This window comes from Pseudoliparis swirei, chromosome 22, assembly GCF_029220125.1.
Source record: "Pseudoliparis swirei isolate HS2019 ecotype Mariana Trench chromosome 22, NWPU_hadal_v1, whole genome shotgun sequence".
NCBI classification, from domain to species: domain Eukaryota; kingdom Metazoa; phylum Chordata; class Actinopteri; order Perciformes; family Liparidae; genus Pseudoliparis; species Pseudoliparis swirei.
Window position 1 is genome coordinate 21,840,817 of NC_079409.1, and position 18,438 is coordinate 21,859,254.

General features: G+C 46.8%; 1 protein-coding gene across 1 annotated transcript; it reads right to left on the bottom strand.

Annotated features, from left to right (window-relative positions):
- Positions 1 to 430: 430 nt before the first annotated feature.
- has2 (hyaluronan synthase 2) lies at positions 431 to 18,102 on the bottom strand. The gene is made up of 4 exons (XM_056444554.1): positions 17,502 to 18,102; positions 8,495 to 9,121; positions 2,856 to 2,957; positions 431 to 2,760 (listed from the first exon to the last, which is right to left on the bottom strand). Exons 2-4 carry the CDS (start codon positions 9,119 to 9,121, stop codon positions 1,831 to 1,833), a joined length of 1,659 nt encoding a protein of 552 aa, XP_056300529.1. The 5' UTR covers positions 17,502 to 18,102; the 3' UTR covers positions 431 to 1,830.
- Positions 18,103 to 18,438: the final 336 nt, after the last annotated feature.

The window sequence follows — 18,438 nt, forward strand, 5'->3', positions numbered from 1 at the left end:
TTGTGATGAAGTTCTTTATTTTCTGTAATGCAATTCAAAAAACAAAAATGTCATGCATTCTGGATTCATTACAAATCAACTGAAATATTGCAAGCCTTTTATTCTTTTAATATTGCTGATTATGGCTTACAGCTTAAGAAAACTCAAATATCCTATCTCTAAATATTAGAATATCATGAAAAAGTATACTAGTAGGGTATTAAACAAATCACTTGAATTGTCTAATTAACTCGAAACACCTGCAAGGGTTTCCTGAGCCTTGACAAACACTCAGCTGTTATAAATCTTTTTTTTTACTTGGTCTGAGGAAATATTAAAATTTTATGAGATAGGATTTTAGAGTTTTCTTAAGCTGTAAGCCATAATCAGCAATATTAAAAGAATAAAAGGCTTGCAATATTTCAGTTGATTTGTAATGAATCCAGAATGCATGACATTTTTGTTTTTTTAATTGCATTACAGAAAATAAAGAACTTTATCACAATATTCTAATTTTCTGAGACAGTCCTGTATATATATACATATTTATTTGTTATACACACATATATATATACAATTATATATATATAGAATATATATATATATAATATATATATATTTTTAAAAGAAAAAGAAAAGACGTTGTTTCTGTAAAAATAGAACAGTCACAGCAGCAATGATACACCGTCTCTCTTCTGGTCACATGTTCACCCTGTCACCTGAACTGGTGGAGATCATATCTACCAATCAGTGATCAGTTTGAGATTTCTTCTTCACACTTGAGGAAAATACTGCATTCACGTCACATGGGAATAACAACATGACTTATCGGTGTCCAGAAATTGAAATTGGACCCTGTAGGCTACCTTTAAGAATCGTAACATCAAGTCTGCATGAAATACCTGCGCACTACCAATGATATGAATTATGGATTGAATTGAGTCATACAAAACCTTTCTTTTTTGAAAATAGAATGGATAAATATATAATGCCTGAAGACTGTAAGTAAGTATTTCCCACATGACATGAGTGCAGAACCAGCATTTTATTGCAGAGACATTTTTCCTTGCAAATTAGTACTTTAGCTCCTCCTCCTGCTTTGCCCTCAGAAATAATACCTTAGAAGTCGTCGCATCTGTAAATAGATGCTGTATAACTTGCTTTCAATGCTATAGTGGCTTACCGCACCTATTCATGAGATCCACACAGAGTACAATGACATTAGTAGTGATGGCAGTCGCCTCTCTCAGCACCTTCTGACCGTCATGAGCGTACGTGGACTTGCACGTGGCGGTGTTCTTGGACGTGCCTTGGCGGAGGCAACGTGGAGATCTTCTTCTTTTTTAAGTTAGGATGTGCAAACATTTCTTGGAGACATAATGAGGCTCTGGAGGTAACATATTCTTACCGGTCAAGTTAAACCCCAAAGGGTGGAGACACAAAAGTTGCAAATGTTAGCCTGAAGCCCAGTGAAGATGACATGGGCAAGAGGTAGCTCAGGTTACAAAGCCTAGCACTCTTGCTGCCAACTGCAATAAATGTAATCTTGCCAAACATGACTGATCGAATTTAGCTAGTTTTAACAGTTGCTGAATTTCAGCGTAACATGTTTTTTTTAAACTAGCTAATTAGCTAGCATGCTGTTCCAAGGTCATGACCGCTATCGTCATGAATGAACAGAGAGAAAAAGCCGCCGCTGTCATTTATATGTTGCCATTCAAGTTTTTTTTTTTTTTGCCCATTTTGGTTGAACTCAACCAATTATGCCTCCAGAGCTGCTCTGCATCCGACAAAACATCTGTATACCGACGTGGTGTAGCTGAAAACAACCGTACCAGAGAGTTCTGTAAGTCATACATCCAGCACCATGTCGAAGTGGGTTTCCTTCTTCCTCTTCCCACACCTGTTTATGAGCACCATGTACAACGTCAACAGCACCACCCAGTAACTGGCGTAGACGACGGCCCCGATGACCAGAACAATCTTCTCTGAGTCAGGAAAGGGCTTTTTAGTCTGCAGGATTACGGTATAGATAATCCCAATGAAGAGGATCGTGAACCAAACCGATATGGGAATCAGACCGATGAAGTTCGTCACCACCGTCTTCCTCCCCGAAGTCCCCCATCCGGACTTGTTGATGGTCGCTATCGCAAACATCTTGGCCGGCAACAGGCTCGACATGTACAGCACGGAGTAGAAGGACATGAACACCATGACGATGTTACCTCGGAGGCAGCTGGCGAACGAGGCCTTGATCAGCGCCACCCCCTGCACGATGAGGAGGAACAACAGGATATTCCAGAGCCTTCCTTGGTAGAAGAGTTGGATCGCCGTGGCGATGAGGAAGAACGGGAAGAAGCCGGTGATCACGGCCTCGTACGTCATCCATAGGTGGTGCTTGTGGAACCACATGGAGTTGTAGAGCCACTCTCTGAAATAGGACTTGCTCCATCGAGTTTGTTGGTTGAGCCATCGCAGGTACGTGATCGGCGTCTCGGTGAGGCACTTGGACCGCGCCGTGTATTTGGTGGCGTACCCGAGGCTCAGGACTCGGTTGGTGAGGTGCCGGTCGTCGCCGAAGCTGCAGTGGGATCCCATGAAAGTCTGATTGTACCAGTCCTCGATGAACTCGTGCAGGAGGGAGTTCCGGTACATTCCCAAAGGCCCGCTGATGCACTGCACGCAACCGAAGTAGGACTGGCAGGCCCGCTCGATGTTGAAGGCCATCCAGTACCGCACGCTGCTCAGGAAGGAGATCCAGGACTCGTATTTGTTCAGGATCTAGGGAGGAATTGACAAGTTGGAGGTTTTAACGTGAAAAAACGATGACGTGTCACTTTCACGGAATGAGAAATTGCCGTTTTTTTTAAACACACCTGTACGTCTCCTCCAACGCCTCCCACCATGGGGTCTTCCTCGAGGACCTTCACCATCTCCACCGACGACGCCGGGTCCAACATCGTGTCGGAGTCACACACCTGAGTAAAACACACAAGATAGACTGTTAGCTGCGCTTTCAGGGCAAAGGTCATCGGTTTCTACCATGTAAAAAGGCGAATATTAACATAAACTTCATAAATAGAGGCAGTCGATGGCTCTGATTGTTAGGGGTTTGGCTTTATGGGTCGAGTTTCGCCCAAGGAAAAGTCTCATTGTGAAATCTAGCGAGGTTCCTGCGGTACCATAGAAGAAGAATGCTGTGGAGGACCTGTTGCTGCTCGAGAATCAGACTTCACAACCGTACTTCTCCTTGAGCGAGAGCGGTCTGTGAAGTGCTGACCTCAGCACCTTTTGACATCTTGAGAGCTGTAATTTAACGAATTGCTCTGTGAATTAATTACATTTGAACCCATTAATAAATTGGGTTTTTAATTACTATTATGTTTAATCATCATTACTTCGTCATAACATTTTCTTTCCTTCCAAATGCCTGAATTTTGAATATTTTTCCCCAATAAGCATTTTGATAAACTGTGTATTAATTTGAATACACACATTCTCTGTTATTGTCCATTGATAGAAATGTTAATACATTTTTTTTTCTCAATCGGGTCTCTTTCATAATGTTGTCAGACACAATCTGAGCCTTTCTGTGGCAAAAGCGAGACCTTTTTGTTGGATCTTGAGTCACATTGAAGCTTAAAATGTCAATAACGTTATCCCGCTTAGTGTCGCTTGAACACAAAAACATGAGGAACAAGATTCCAGGCAGAAAAATACCAAAGTCACCCTTTAAGTAGAAGTATCAATATGACCATCGGATGGAAACCCTTCAACAAAGACTAACGTCTATCTTTCCGATGCTGTTCTACCTCTCTCCGCTCCTTCTTATTAAACGCTAATGGTTTTCATCCCAACTGAAATCAGGTGATGAAAACCAACCTCCAGCCCATGAGCAACACACATCTGTGTATCCAGGCGGAGACGGGCGATGAGTAAGAAGGCCTGCGACCCCGTGCTGGCATGATTATTGGCAGCGCTGCAAAGACTTATTATTCCGTTAAACTAGAGTTTTCTGGCAGGCGGCGTCCGGCTGCAGCTGTTGTTCAGCATCAGTTCGAAAGGTTTCTAAACATCGAAGTCCCCTTTTCTATTGTATTCAAACTCGTTAAAACTATTAGAATGTTATGAAAGTCTTGACGTCTGTGTTCAGTTTAGCTCGTTGCTCTAGGTGTATTTTTTTTTTACCACTGCCAGCTGAATATTAATGATCGTTATGACGAAGTGATATTTGGGGTTTTTGGCCAAACTATGGAAGTCACATAGTTTCCTCTTGATGGATTATAATGAAACATATTCACTTTCTCCACCACAGCTCTGTTGTTTATTTGTTCATTTACAGCACAGGTGTCAAACACATGGCCCGCGGGCCAAATCCGGCCCGCCGCATCATTTTGTGCGGCCCCTGACGGCTTGAAAGACCCATAATCACCTTTTCTTAACCCTTGTGTTGCCTTCGGGTCAATTTGACCCGATTCAATGTTTCACCCTCCTGTCGCCTTCGGGTCAATATGACCCGATTCAATGTTTAACCCTCCTGTTACCTTTATATTTACTAACATATTTTACCTTTGAGGTCAATATGACCCCAGCTATTAAAATCTCCAGAAAATTATTAGAATTAATATTGTTTTCCAAGTTTAAGTGTGAGGTACTTTATGTTTGTTTGTTGACTTCTGAAAGAACACCGACATTAAACATTGAATCGGGTCAAATTGACCCGAAGGCGACAGGAGGGTTAAATATTGAATCGGGTCAAAATGACCCGAAGGCAACACAAGGGTTAAGAAAAATTTCCCGTCCTTTTATTTTGAAGGTTTCAAATGAAATGGATTAACGTTGTATTGTTAGAGACATTTTCTTATGTCCAATATTTCTACACTCCAACAAACAATAATCAAATGCAAAGAGAGTTCTTTAACAATATGTTGGAGGAGTTTATAAAGTGTTTCCGGCCCTTTAAGAGGGCGGCCATGATGCTGATGTGGCCCACGGTGAGAATGAGTTTGACACCCCTGATTTACAAGATTAAAAAAGATTCCTGGTCGTGTGTTTCCAAGCTCGACACTGTGGTTCACGCTCTTATCTCCCGCTGACTGTTTGAAGCCACAGCACCGCGTTCACGTCATCAGACCGCTCACCTGGGGAACGGCCTTTTCCTAAAGATATAACTGAACTGTCAATAACTCACATAACCTTATTTAAGTTAAACTTTAAACTATTTGAGATTGTTCGTCAAGCCAATCGACGCCTACCAAAACCTATCTTTTCTTCTCGTGACAGTTTCTGGGCCCTGAGTCTCCTCCTGATGATGTCACCGCTCTGTGTAACAGATCTGTTATTACACTTAGACATGAGCTACCGTTGCCCCCTTTTTCTCGCGCTGCACTTCACGACTCGATGCATGCACGCAGCCACCGGGCGACGAGTGAAACGCGACACAAAAGACTCTTTGTGGACCCCGTGTTTGGTTTGGCAGACCCCCCCCCCCCCATCCCCCCTCTCTCTCTCTCCAGCCACCTCTTTCTCCGTCTCTCTCTCTTTCCTTTCAGCTCACACCGATGGCAGCTGTCCTGGTCTCACATCCACAAAGATATCCACACTGAATATTTTAACTATACGTACGATCCTTTCACCCCCCGATTCCATTCCAATGTTCATCTCCATCACACGTTACTAACTCTGCTCGGACCCGATGAGACGGCATAGATCCTATCTGCTGATGGAGCATCGAGGTCTGGATCGTGGAATATGCCAACTACCAACTATATGCGGGACTACTTGTAGTTCCTAGAGTCTTAAAAAGTAGAATGGGAGCCAGAGCCTTTAGTTATCAAGCTCCTCTTTTATGGAACCAGCTTCCAATTTCAGTCCGGGAGGCAGACACAGTCACCTCGTTTAAGAGTAGACTTAAGACCTTCCTCTTTGACAGAGCTTATAGTTAGGGCTGAATCAGGTTTGCCCTGGTCCAGCCCCTTGATATGCTGCTATAGGCTTATAGCTGCCGGGGGACGTTTTAGGATGCACTGAGTACCTATCTCCTCTTTTTTTTTTCTCTCCTTAAGGATGAATTTTCATCTGTCAATCACACGTTACTAACTCTGCTTTCTCCCCGGAGTCCTTTTGACTTCACGTCTCATGGGGTCATCGGACCCTATGAGACGACATAGATCCTATCTGCCTGATGGATCATTGAGGTCTGGGTCGTGGAATTCCTGCTCCTGACTACGCCACTGTCCTGTTGAGACTCCGCCCACTGTTGAGACTCCGCCCACTCCTCCTCCCCACCGCCATCTGCCTGATGGATCGTGGAGGTCTCCATCGTGGAATATGCCTACTATGAACTATTCATACACTCTGTCATATTCATTGAATGTATTTTAACTCTAAATCTGTCCTTCTGTACACATTACATCTATTGCATCTGTCCATCCTGGAGAGGGATCCTCCTCTGTTGCTCTCCTCCAGGTTTCTTCCCTTTTTTTCCCCCTGAAGGGTTATTTGGGAGTTTTTCCTGGTCCGATGTGAGGTTTTGGGGCAGGGATGTCTATGTGTACAGATTGTAAAGCACTCCGAGACAAATTTGTAATTTGTGAAATTGGGCTATACAAATAAACTGAATTGAATTGAATATACCATTGCCCTGTTGAGACTCCGCCCACCTTTGAGACTCCGCCCACTCCTCCTCTCTACCTCCATCTGCCTGATGGATGGTGGAGGTCTCCATCGTGGAATATGCCGACTACCAACTCTTCATCCACTCTGTCATATTCATTGTGTTGTTCCTGTGTTTTAATTTGTGTGTAATGATTCCTTCTGGTCACATGACATCTATTCAGTGGTGGGCCGTCAGGGCCAGCAAGGCCTTCTCTGCTGGCCTAAACATCATCAGAATATAATTTTTTTTTAAAATAAATGTACCCACAAATATGTATTAAATTATTCCCCAGAGGAAGAGTTATACTCTTCATTTCATAGCTTTCCTCTTGGTTGCACTGCTTCCAGCCCCAGGTTGAGATTTGGAGGGCTGGTCTTTATGTTAGATCTTTTATCCAATCATATTCAGCCATCGTGTGTTGCTAGGGGGCTAAAATCTGCCCTTAGGCCTTCAGAATCAACATTGGCAGCTTAAAGTGAATGGAAATGAAATTTTTGTGTCAACCAATCAGCTTTAGAGTTGGCTCCTGTAGGCCTTCTAGAAGGCCCCGGAACCGGCACAGGAGCAGCTAGCAGGCGGAGGGCGTGCACGTCTTTTGATTGGATTACCAATATTGAGAGGCGGGGCCTATGGGCAGGTATATGCAGAACCTCAGAACTAGGAAACTGAATTTGATAAACGAATTAATTCGCGTACTACTAAGCTGTTTGTTCAACCCACAATGGCGGAAGGAGGAGAATATATCGATTTGGTCGAGGATATAATTATAACGCCATTCTCAAGACGAACTTTAAGACCGACGCCGACGCTACAAAGCCCGTCACAGGCGGGGAAGAGGTTCGTTCGCCATGTTCAAAGTTCCAACTACGAGCGCTACCAACGGCTCACAGGCTCCGAGAAGCTCTGCACACCGGACTGCTGGGAATGCCTATTATTTGCAAGTGATCGATTTGGTGTTTGGAGCCACACTGGCTTTGCAAACTTGAGTTGTCTAACCGAGGCATCAACGAGACACCAAAGTACGGCTCGACACTTACAAGCAATGGTGCTTTTGAAAACTTTTGGGGACACCCGAGCGGATCTACAGATCAACGAACAAGCGCGCAGGGCAGCGGAGCTGCACAATGAACAGGTGAAGAAAAATAAGGAAATATTGAAAAGACTCATTCATTGTGTCATGTGTTTGGGTAAACAGGAACTTTCATCTTCATCATCACGGTGAAACTGCTTTGCAATGCGCTGTTTAGTGAACACACTGTAAAAAAAAGTTGGACTTAAAGTTTAAAGTTTGTGGACCAGAAATGGATAGAAGAAGAATATTAATATAACTCTGTTGCACTCCACTATGTTCTTGCCTATTAGTTGAACTGGACTGTACTCTTCCCCTGCAATTCTCTGAATAAAAATGTCAATTTCAAGGTGACGTAACGCCTGGTTATACTGCATCTCTGTCTAACTGTATCGTGTCTAGAGCCATGACGTCATAATGATAGTAATAAGAGGTGGATTAATACGGGTGGGACTGTGTAGGACCTCACTGAAGGCCCAGGCCCCAGGCCCACGGCACGCCACTGCATCTATTACACCTGTCCATCCTGGAGAGGGGTCCTCCTCTGTTCTCTCCTCAAGGGTTCTTCTCTTTTTCCCCCTGAAGGGTTATCTGGGAGTTGTTCCTGATCCGATGTGAGGTCAAAGGTCAAAGGTCAGGGATGTCTATGTGTACAGATTATAAAGCACTCTGAGGGGAATTTCTAATTTGTGAGAATGGGCTCTACAAATAAACTGAATTTAATTGAATTCCCCTTTCACCGATGTTCTTCTCATCTGCCGACGCCCGTCTGTATTTGGGTGACTTACCTGCACGTAGTCGATGCTCCGCCCCAGGGCTTTGAAGGCCGTGTACATGACCTCTCTCTTGCCGCCCCACTTCTGCATGATGCACACACACTTGTTGTTGAGGACCGTCTTGGTGACCTGCTGGAGGCTCTCGGCGAACGTCTCGTCCGTCTCCTCGGGCCCTCGGCTGTGACAGTTGCTCCGCCACACGTACGTGGCCGACTTGTCCCGCCCCATGATCTCTTTGAAGATATCCATCATGTACAAGTCGTCCTCCGAGTTCCCGTCGATCACCATGATCACCTTGATGCCCGGGTACGTCAGCCTCTTCACCGACACCAGGCACTTCTTCAGGTAGTTGGGGTCCTCTTGATACGCCGCGATGCACAGCGCCAAGGACTTGTTCAGCTTGATCGGCGTCTCCAACGACCGCTTCATGTTCCGGTGTTCCAGCAGCGCAAAGAGGCTCTGGATCACGAGGTGGATCACCAAGATGGCGCCGTAGAGGCCGAAGGAGAGGTGATTGCGAGCCGTGGTGAAGAACTGGTAGCCCATGATGTAGGCCGTGGAGATGCCCACCAGGAGGGACACGCCGAACATGGTGGTGCCGAATACCCGCAGGCAGGTGAGGACTCTCTGGCACTTCATCTGGGGGAAGAATGAGAAGACGAGGGTTAGAAACACGCATGGCAACAGTTTTTATTCCTTTTAACAAGAAAGCGACATCAAAATCTGAGATTTGGAGAAGGAAAATAAACATTAATGTTGACTTCCAGTGGAACGTATGAAGCTTTCCAACGACTCCAGCTACACATAGAGGAGCTGTTTGATTATAACTAGCACAGGTCGAGGAGGCAGTAGAGTTTCTCCCCCCTCTTTCTACTCCCTCCATCCCCCTCCCCTCCCTTCCACCCCTCCCCAGAATCTCCACACTCCAACAAACAATAATCAAATGCAAAGAGAGTTATTTCACAATAAGTTTAAGGAGTTTATAAAGTGTTTCCGGCCCTTTAAGAGGGCGGCCATGATGCTGATGTGGCCCACGGTGACAATCAGTTTGACACCCCTTGATTTACAAGATTAAAAGCCTGTTTCCTGGTCGTGTGTTCCCAAGCTCGACACTGTGGGTCGGTCGAGTTTCTCCCCCTTCGTTCTACTCCCTCCATCCCCCTCTCCTTCCCTCCACCTCTCCGTCTGAATGTCAGACGCTAGTGACTAGCCGATTGTTCCAGCGCTCCGCTGGTGTTGGTGTGGGTGGGCGCGCGTTACAAGCTCTCTCGAGCTCATTAAGCATCGAGCCGGCAGCCTAACGTCTGAGTGCTCTCTAAATGCCCCGGAGAGAAACCATGATTATTATTTTTTTACTTCTGGAACTGCGCTCTCTTGACCGTGAACGATTATTCGGCGTGAACATCTCCCGATTCTCGTGTCTAAACTCGAACGGCGAGGCGCCGCCATCTGTTTGGCAGAGCGGCGGAGACCCACTCAGCGCGGAGCGGACCACCCTGTGACGTCATCTGTTTGTATCTCCGTGGGAAGAAGGAGATTTTTCTTTTCTTTTCCTTTCTTTTTTTCTGCTCAATGTTTGCACGTGTGCTGACTTCCCCTCCGCGAGCGACTCCCCGAGCACAACGAGGACGTCCTCTCTCCGGCCGGGGAGCGACAGAGACGTGGAAGAAGAGAAGGAGAGTGTGCCGCGATGTCGCTTTTATTAGGACGTGAGTTTATGTTCGGCGTATCGACCGGAGTTTGACCCTCGGGTTGAAGTGCTCCTCCTCGGTCACGGAGTCGGGGGACGTCACTTTGACGCTTTCGGCGTACGAATAATGTGCACAATCGTGTATTTCGTCATCGTACGTCGAGACGCGTAAGTTCGTAAGACCAGCAGAGCGTCGCCACGACGACGAGCAATGAAGTCGTCACGCAGCATGTTGGGGATTTGGCTGAAGTTCCTCCACAACGTACCTCAACACAGAAGACAGATGGGAGGGAGGGAGCCGGAGAGAGAGAGTGGAGAGCAGGAACTATTGTTGGAAGGCAGAGAGAGAGAGAGAGAGAAGAAGAAAAAGAAGATCGCGAGAAAGACTGCAAGAGGAAAAGAAAGCGAGAGGCCGAGAGAGGCAGACACGCCCCTCGGCTCCGCCGTCGTGACCGGTGGACGAGGAGGCCACGGCCGGGGAGAAGGCCTCCTCTGGCACGGGGCAAGGGCCCTTACGTTTATAAGACCCCTGACACACACACACACACACACAAATGCACCTATAAAAGCTTATTACACTCGGGAAGAGAGAGAGAGAGGCGAGTGAGAGATTGTGTGTGTGTGTGTGTGTGTAAATATACATTTTTTATTGCGTTAAGACTGGTTCCACCTTCGACCTCCTTTAGTTTTTTGCGCGTACTGTATATGTGTATAATGTTTAACAACGATATATTACTCAGTGCAGAATAAACTCAAGACTCACGACATGTTTCCACCTAAATGTGCCAAATACACGTATCTAATGGTTCGTGGGTGTTTGGATTATATATATATTATATTATATTATATTGTAAACATGTTTTATTGTGATCATCACCAGTGGAAACATGTTCATGGCTCCACCACCAGGGCATCACAGACACTTTACATCTGAGGTCACCTCTTGCCAGGAATCTAAAGCTCATTTCATGGATATTAAGCTCTTTGTAAAGCTCTTTCCATGGATATTAAGCTCTTTGTAAAGCTCTTTCCAGGGATATTAAGCTCTTTGTAAAGCTCTTTCATGGGATCTAAAGCTCTTTCCAGGGGTATTAAGCTCTTTGTAAAGCTCTTTCATGGGATCTAAAGCTCTTTCCAGGGACGTAAAGCTCTTTCCTCACGCTAACAGGAGTTTTCCAGACGGCTCTTCAGAGCATCTCGTACATTCTCCGGGGCTTGTGATCCAATGCAAAGGTCGCGACCCGCAATCAACTCAGACTGCAGGAGGATTAACCGCAGACGTAAAACAAAACAGCCTTGGTGGTTGTCCAAACGTGGCCCCTGCCCCCGAGACCTGAGGCTCTAATCGGAGGCGTATCGGTGACAGTATCGCCGACACATGTGGTCCCCGAGGAGGAGGAGCGAGGAGGAGGAGCGTGACGAGGAGCGTGACGAGGAGCGTGACGAGGAGCGTGGCGAGGAGCGCGCACGAAGAGCGCGCACGAGGAGCCCGCACGAGGAGCGCGCACGAGGAGCGCGCACGAGGAGCGCGCACGAGGAGCGCGCACGAGGAGCGTGACGAGGAGCGACGCTCATGTGCGCAAAGGTGTCAACAGCTGCATGTGATGACATCACCGCAGCTTTCTGTTTGTTTTCGTGTCTCGGCCCACGAAAGCGATATAGGACCCATCGATATGTGTGTGTGTGTGTGTGTGGGTGTGTGTGTGTCCGACCCCGCGGTGACCTTGGGCTCTGCAGAGTCACCTCTAACGTCGTTAACGGCCTCTTGAGTATCGGTCCCTCTGGTTCTGTCTCCGAGATAATTTTACTAAAATATCAAGTCTCGCATGGATGGAGAGTAGACGGGTCAGCAGAGAGATGATGGATGGATGGATGAGTGGATGGATGGATGGATGAATTGATGGATGAGTGGATGGATGGATGAGTAGATGGATGGATGGATGAGTGGATGGATGGAAGGATGAATGGATGGATGAGTGGATGGATGGAAGGATGAGATGATGGATGAGTGGATGGATGAGATGATGGATGGGTGGATGAGTGGATGGATGCATGGATGAGTGGATGGATGGAAGGATGAATGGATGGATGAGTGGATGGATGGATGAGATGATGGATGGATGGATGAGTGGATGGATGGAAGGATGGATGAGTGGATGGAAGGATGGATGAGTGGATGGATGGATGAGTGGATGGATGGATGGATGAGTGGATGGATGGATGGCTGGATGAGTGGATGGATGGATGGCTGGATGAGTGGATGGATGGATGGCTGGATGAGTGGATGGATGGATGAGTGGATGGATGGCTGGATGAGTGGATGGATGGATGAGTGGATGGCTGGATGAGTGGATGGCTGGATGGATGGAAGGATGAATGGATGGATGAGTGGATGGATGGATGGATGAGTAGATGGATGCATGGATGAGTGGATGATGGAAGGATGAATGGATGGATGAGTGGATGGATGGAAGGATGAATGGATGGATGGATGAGTAGATGGATGGATGGATGGATGGAAGGATGAATGGATGGATGAGTGGATGGATGGATGAGTGGATGGATGGATGAGATGATGGATGAGTGGATGGATGAGATGATGGATGTATGAGTGGATGGATGGAAGGATGGATGAGTGGATGGATGGATGGATGAGTGGATGGATGGATGGATGAGTGGATGGATGGCTGGATGAGTGGATGGATGGATGGATGAGTGGATGGATGGCTAGATGAGTGGATGGATGGATGGATGAGTGGATGGCTGGATGAGTGGTCTCGCTCTTATTAAGCTCTTTTCGGGATGTAAAGCTGTTGGTCTCGCTCTGTCTGCTGGTGACATAACTTTACTGTCTGTGTCCCCAGTGAAACAACACAGAGGCTCTGGAGGCAGCAGCCTTCATGCTAGAACAACCTTTAGTGGGGTAAAGTCTCTGAATACCTGCAGAGCTCTGAGCCCTCCAGAGGAAACTCACGAGATATGTGTGCATTAATATTTAACGTCTGCACATGAAGAGAGGAACAACCGGCCGTGAGCTGCGTGGTTTACTGACGACGAGGACGCAGAGTCGGGGGGAAAACTCTGACCTACAAGTATGATCAATATATAGTCACTATAATAATCCATCTATCTTCTATTCAATCTCTAACATGACATTGATCCATCAGATTCAGCGTATTCTTGTTCCTCGTGTGTACGCGGGGAACTCTGTGACCCATTTAAGTGCAACAAGTGATTTAGTCTCATCATGAAAACTTCCATATGCTGCAGTTATCATGTACAGTATGTTATGTAGGAGAGGACAGATGCCATATATATATATATTTATATATATATATATATATATATATATATATATATATATATATATATATAATATATAATATATATATATATATATGTATATATAATATATATACATACATCTAAACAGTATATTAATATATATATTAATATATGTATATATTTATATATATATACAGTATATATATAAATATATATATATTTATATATATATATATACAGTGTGTGTGTGTTTAAGCAGAGGGGGAGGGGAGGGGGGGTCTGGCCCAACTTACAGGGTGAGTGGAGTAGGGGAAAAGTCTGAAGGAGAACTTTATAGCTCAACAGTAAAGATGTCTCAAGATAAAACAAAGTGTTGCTGGAGTTTTGAGCTTCATGGCGAGTGTGTGCGTGTGTGCATGTGTGTGTGTGTGTGTGTGCTGCAGAGAGGAAGAGATGATTTGTCTAAACTCACAGGAGAGCATTGGGATGTCAGCAGGGTCCTACTTCCAAAGCCTGTGAAGGAACATGTGTGTGTGTGTGTGTGTGTGTGTGAGTGTGTGTGTGTGTGTTTCTTTATGCAGTAACTCCGATACTCTCGGGTCGTTACTGTATTCTCTGCACAGGCAGCAGGATACATCGGAGCTGGGATAACACAACGCTCACGTCTCTGTCGTGGGGAGAAGCTCCGCCAGATGACTTCAGATAAAACTTTAACGTTGCTGTGAAGCCGGAGCCGGATCACACCTGTGGCTGTAGAGGCACGACGAGGACTGAGAGATGTCTTTAATATAACACATAGCGTCACGTTGAGGCCATTAGCCCCACAGAGCTACCATCAACAGGCTGGAGCATTAATGCAATATGTTTATGATATTTATAAACGTGTTCTAAGGTCGATCCGTTGAAGGAAGAATGGCCGGCGCTGTCATCGAGACGGCGTTTGAAAGGCAGACATGCTGAAGAAATCAATATGTGTGTGTGTGTGGTGTGGTGTATGTGTGTGTATGTGTGTGTGTGTGTCGATGGGAAAACATGTATACTGACTGTGGGGGGGAGGGACACACACACACACACACACACACACAACACCCTCAAGGCCGATTCTGAACTTCTGATGGCTCATGGTAAATATAACCAAATGCTTGTGAGATGAGTCCCTAATAATAATAATATAAATGCTGTATTAAAAGGCAAAATATATATATATACATATATATATATATACATATATATATATGGATGTAAAATCAACATCTGTCATGTTGCTGTATGTTAATTTGACTCTTATCTTATAATGGCGCTGTTTGGGACTCCAGTATGAATTAAACTGAAGGTGTGGCTCCGCCCCTTTCGCCTCCTCTTCCTCCTCCCGCTCATAAACACCCCTAGTGGCCACCGTGTGCTATTTTTGTTATCATTGTCATTATAACCACAACTCTAGAAACACCACACCTTGCATCATTGGACTCAGGTGGGCGGAGCCACGACTGGCAACAGGTACGGAGTCTCATCGAGTGAAGGGGGAAATAAAAAAAATTGCCTTAAAGAACCATTTTTTAAATGAAAACAAGTTAAAAAAATGTCAACGCTGGTTGCTATTTTTGACTCATTCTCCTCCCTTGAACTCATATATTTCAGTATTCGGTGAATGAAAAAAGAAAAAGAGGAAGCGAGTTAGTGATAGAGGGATGGCAGACACCAAAAGAAGGGATGGGGGAGGAGACTGCAGGCCTGGGGGAGGGGCTTGAATCAAGTCCGAGGTCCAGACTCACGACAGAACTCTCTTTCCTTCATGCTCCATGTTTACAGTCAGCAGTCAAAGTGTTTCGCTTGTTTTCTGTTCGCCTCTTTACTGAATGAAATAAAAAGCTTCTTCCTCCCGCTTCGGACACCCAATGAAACGTCTGTGTTTACCCATCATGCCTTGCTCTGTCACGCGTGCATCCAACACGTCCTCTTCTGTCCACGGACCGCTATCAGCCGTGCTCTAAAATAACCGCCTGTGCTCCTTACAAGGCAGGAAGTTCTACTCTGGCGCTTCGTTGTTATCATCGTTATGACGGCGATAACACGAGAGAGAAGAGAGGGGGATGTGACGGAGACCTCAGGTCGGAGACGCCGGAAAAATCTCCTTTAAGTGACATCATCAATAACACAGGAACTGAACGTGAGCCGCCTCCCGGCTCCCCTCAGACCGAGGCATCAATGCAGCCTCGAGGAGGTGGTGCCGGTTGTGTCGGGGGAGGGGGATGCTCACCCTCAACCCAACTTCAGGAGCCACACCCCGGCGGCCGCGAGGCCCGACGCGCCGGAGGACCCCGCGCTGTGAGCGGTCACACGGCGCGTGGGACCTGTTGTGAGCCCATGGAGGCCAGGCCTCCTCTGTCATGGAGTAAACCGCTCGCTGCGCCGGCTGGAGGGACATCCTGTTGCAATGACGAGTCCACGGTGAACTGAGTCACCTTTCTGAAGAGGAGGAGGAGGAGGAGGAGCCGTTTGCTTTCCGTCGCTCAGCGGCATCTTCGCGGACGACACGCACCGCCGCGCGGGAGGATTGAACCTCTGTTGAAGTGCTCAATGTTCCACCGGCAGGCAGCAGAGATGGACGTTCTTCTCCCTGGAGGGCCGAGACCGGGGTCTGGATACGTGTGTGTGTGTGTGTGTGTGTGTGTGTGTGTGTGCATTGGCAGAGAGTCCACACACACTGATGATACACATAACTTATAGCATGCCGATGAGTCTGGCAGCTATGCTGGGAAAGTGTCTCCAGAGATGTACAGGAACGCTGCGAGGGCAGATTTATAAGCGCCGCAGACGAGACGTGAGGAAGACGAGGCGGGTTAAAGCGACTTTAAGTCGTCTATATGTCGAGGGGCGGGTGGACTCCTCGGGTTGATGCATCAACACGGACAAGCGGACCGGACGCCTCGCCGCCCCGTACAGGCGGGGGTCACAACTCGAGAACAAGAAGGCGTCACGGGAAGACGAGCCATCAGGCCGAGAGGAGGAAACTAGATGAATGTCAGCTGTGCTCAGGCTCACAGATGGCCATCCCTGCTCTGGGTTTCACAGGAGCTGCACACTGAGAGGTCAGCGTGGGGGGGGGGGGGGGGGGGGAGGGATGGGAGGAGGGAGGGAGAGAGGGTCCGAGGGTCCCTGTGACCACGAAGCAGTGTCACGTCACGTTGCATCACTCACGTCAGTCTGAAGGTCTGGATGAACGTTTCAGAGAAGCACATGTCTGTCTGCACCACGCCCGCTCGCAGTGCATGCTTTTTAAAAAAACAAAATGATTGTCCAAAAACGCGAAGAGGCCACTCTGGGTTCACTGGGTGTGCAAATGACGTTATTTCACAACTGTCAATCACGTGACGCGCTCCCACCGGGAGGCGCGCTGAGCGTGTCCAAATGCAGCCTCCCGATTGGCTCGCAGACCTCCCAGAGTGACGGCCAGATAGCGACCATATACGTCATCAACTCGTTTCACGGTGGTTGCTTGAAGTGAACCGGTTCAGATGTTTGAATGACTTTAAAACTACAATCTGAGCGCGCGCGCTTTGCGCGGTGCAGCTGGCACTGCTGACAGAAGAGGACCCAGATGTCCCGTGCCAGTTTGGGCAGGCAGACGGTTTTATTTTTTCCTTAGTGTGAATGTCATATTATTTTAACATAGTAGCTAACATCTGTGGAGGGAGGAAACAGGGATGTTCCACCTAAAACTGAGATCATGCGCGTTTTTACGCACGACCGTTAAGGCACTCAAAATACTGGAGTGACAGCTGGCATGCACCCCCCCCCCCCCCACCCAACTTAAAGCATCTCCCCCATATTGAGATACAGAAGGAAAAAAAGAAAAAAAAAAAAAAGATGAACACCATTCATAATATGTAAAGTGATGAAAGACATCTCCTATAAGAGCGTCACCTGCATGTCCAAAAGGAGAGATCTGATGGTCCCGGGCTTCTGCGCACGCCCCCCCCCCCCCCCCCCGCTGCCTGTCTGTCATTGAGCTGCGGGCTCACCAAGTGGTCTCTGGCCGCCTACCTTGAAGCAGCTGTCGTTCCTCTCCTTGTTTCCTTGAGGAAGGAAGCGGCCGGCTCCGGTCAGCTCTGGTGCCGCTTCACAGGGACAAAAAGTCTGGACGGAGTTTCAGAGGACACTTGTGAAGTGATGAGTCTCATGAATCCGCTCACACTGATCCTCGTGGATAGGAAGAAGAAGAAGAAAAACGTTCCGCTAAATTTTCTAAAACGGGATGCTCAACAAAAATAAATTAAAGAAAAAAAATCCAAGCCCGCGCGTGCTCACTCGTTTCTAGCAGTCTGTCTGCGGTCATCAGCTACACGCCGCGCGCCTCTGGGCTGGACACACATGATGGCAGTCAACTTTGGCATCACTCTTGTAAAAAAAGTTCAAATAAATAGATAAATATCTGTTTCATTCATATTTAAAAAGTTTTTCAAGTTACAAAAACGAACACTTCTTTCTCTGAATATATATATATAGCCTACATATATATATATATATATATTTTTAAAAGGCTTCCACTAATACTTTAAGTTTCAAGATAATGAGTATTGGTTCTGTCCTCGTGGGCATGAAGGTATAACTTCTATAGTCTCCTCCAGGTTACACAGCAGAGTCTCTAATTCCTTCCAGGCGGCTGAGTGTGGAGCCTCCTTTATGGCTGCGTCGGCTCCCAGAACCTTTTGCCGGGCTACAAGGGATTGGCGTGTTGTTTTAATAAGAGGGGATGGGGGGTACAAGGAGGAGGGACACGGAGAGAGAGAGAGAGAGAGAGAGAGAGAGAGAGAGAGAGAGAGAGAGGGAGAGGGAGAGGGGGAGAGGGAGAGGGGCCAGATTATGGCATGTTCCTGAGAGGCAGTTCAACCTCCAGGTTGTGTCTTTAATCACCCCTATACATTACTAACTACACTGAGCACTACACGTACACCACAGAGTTTAGTGGTCTTGGATTGAG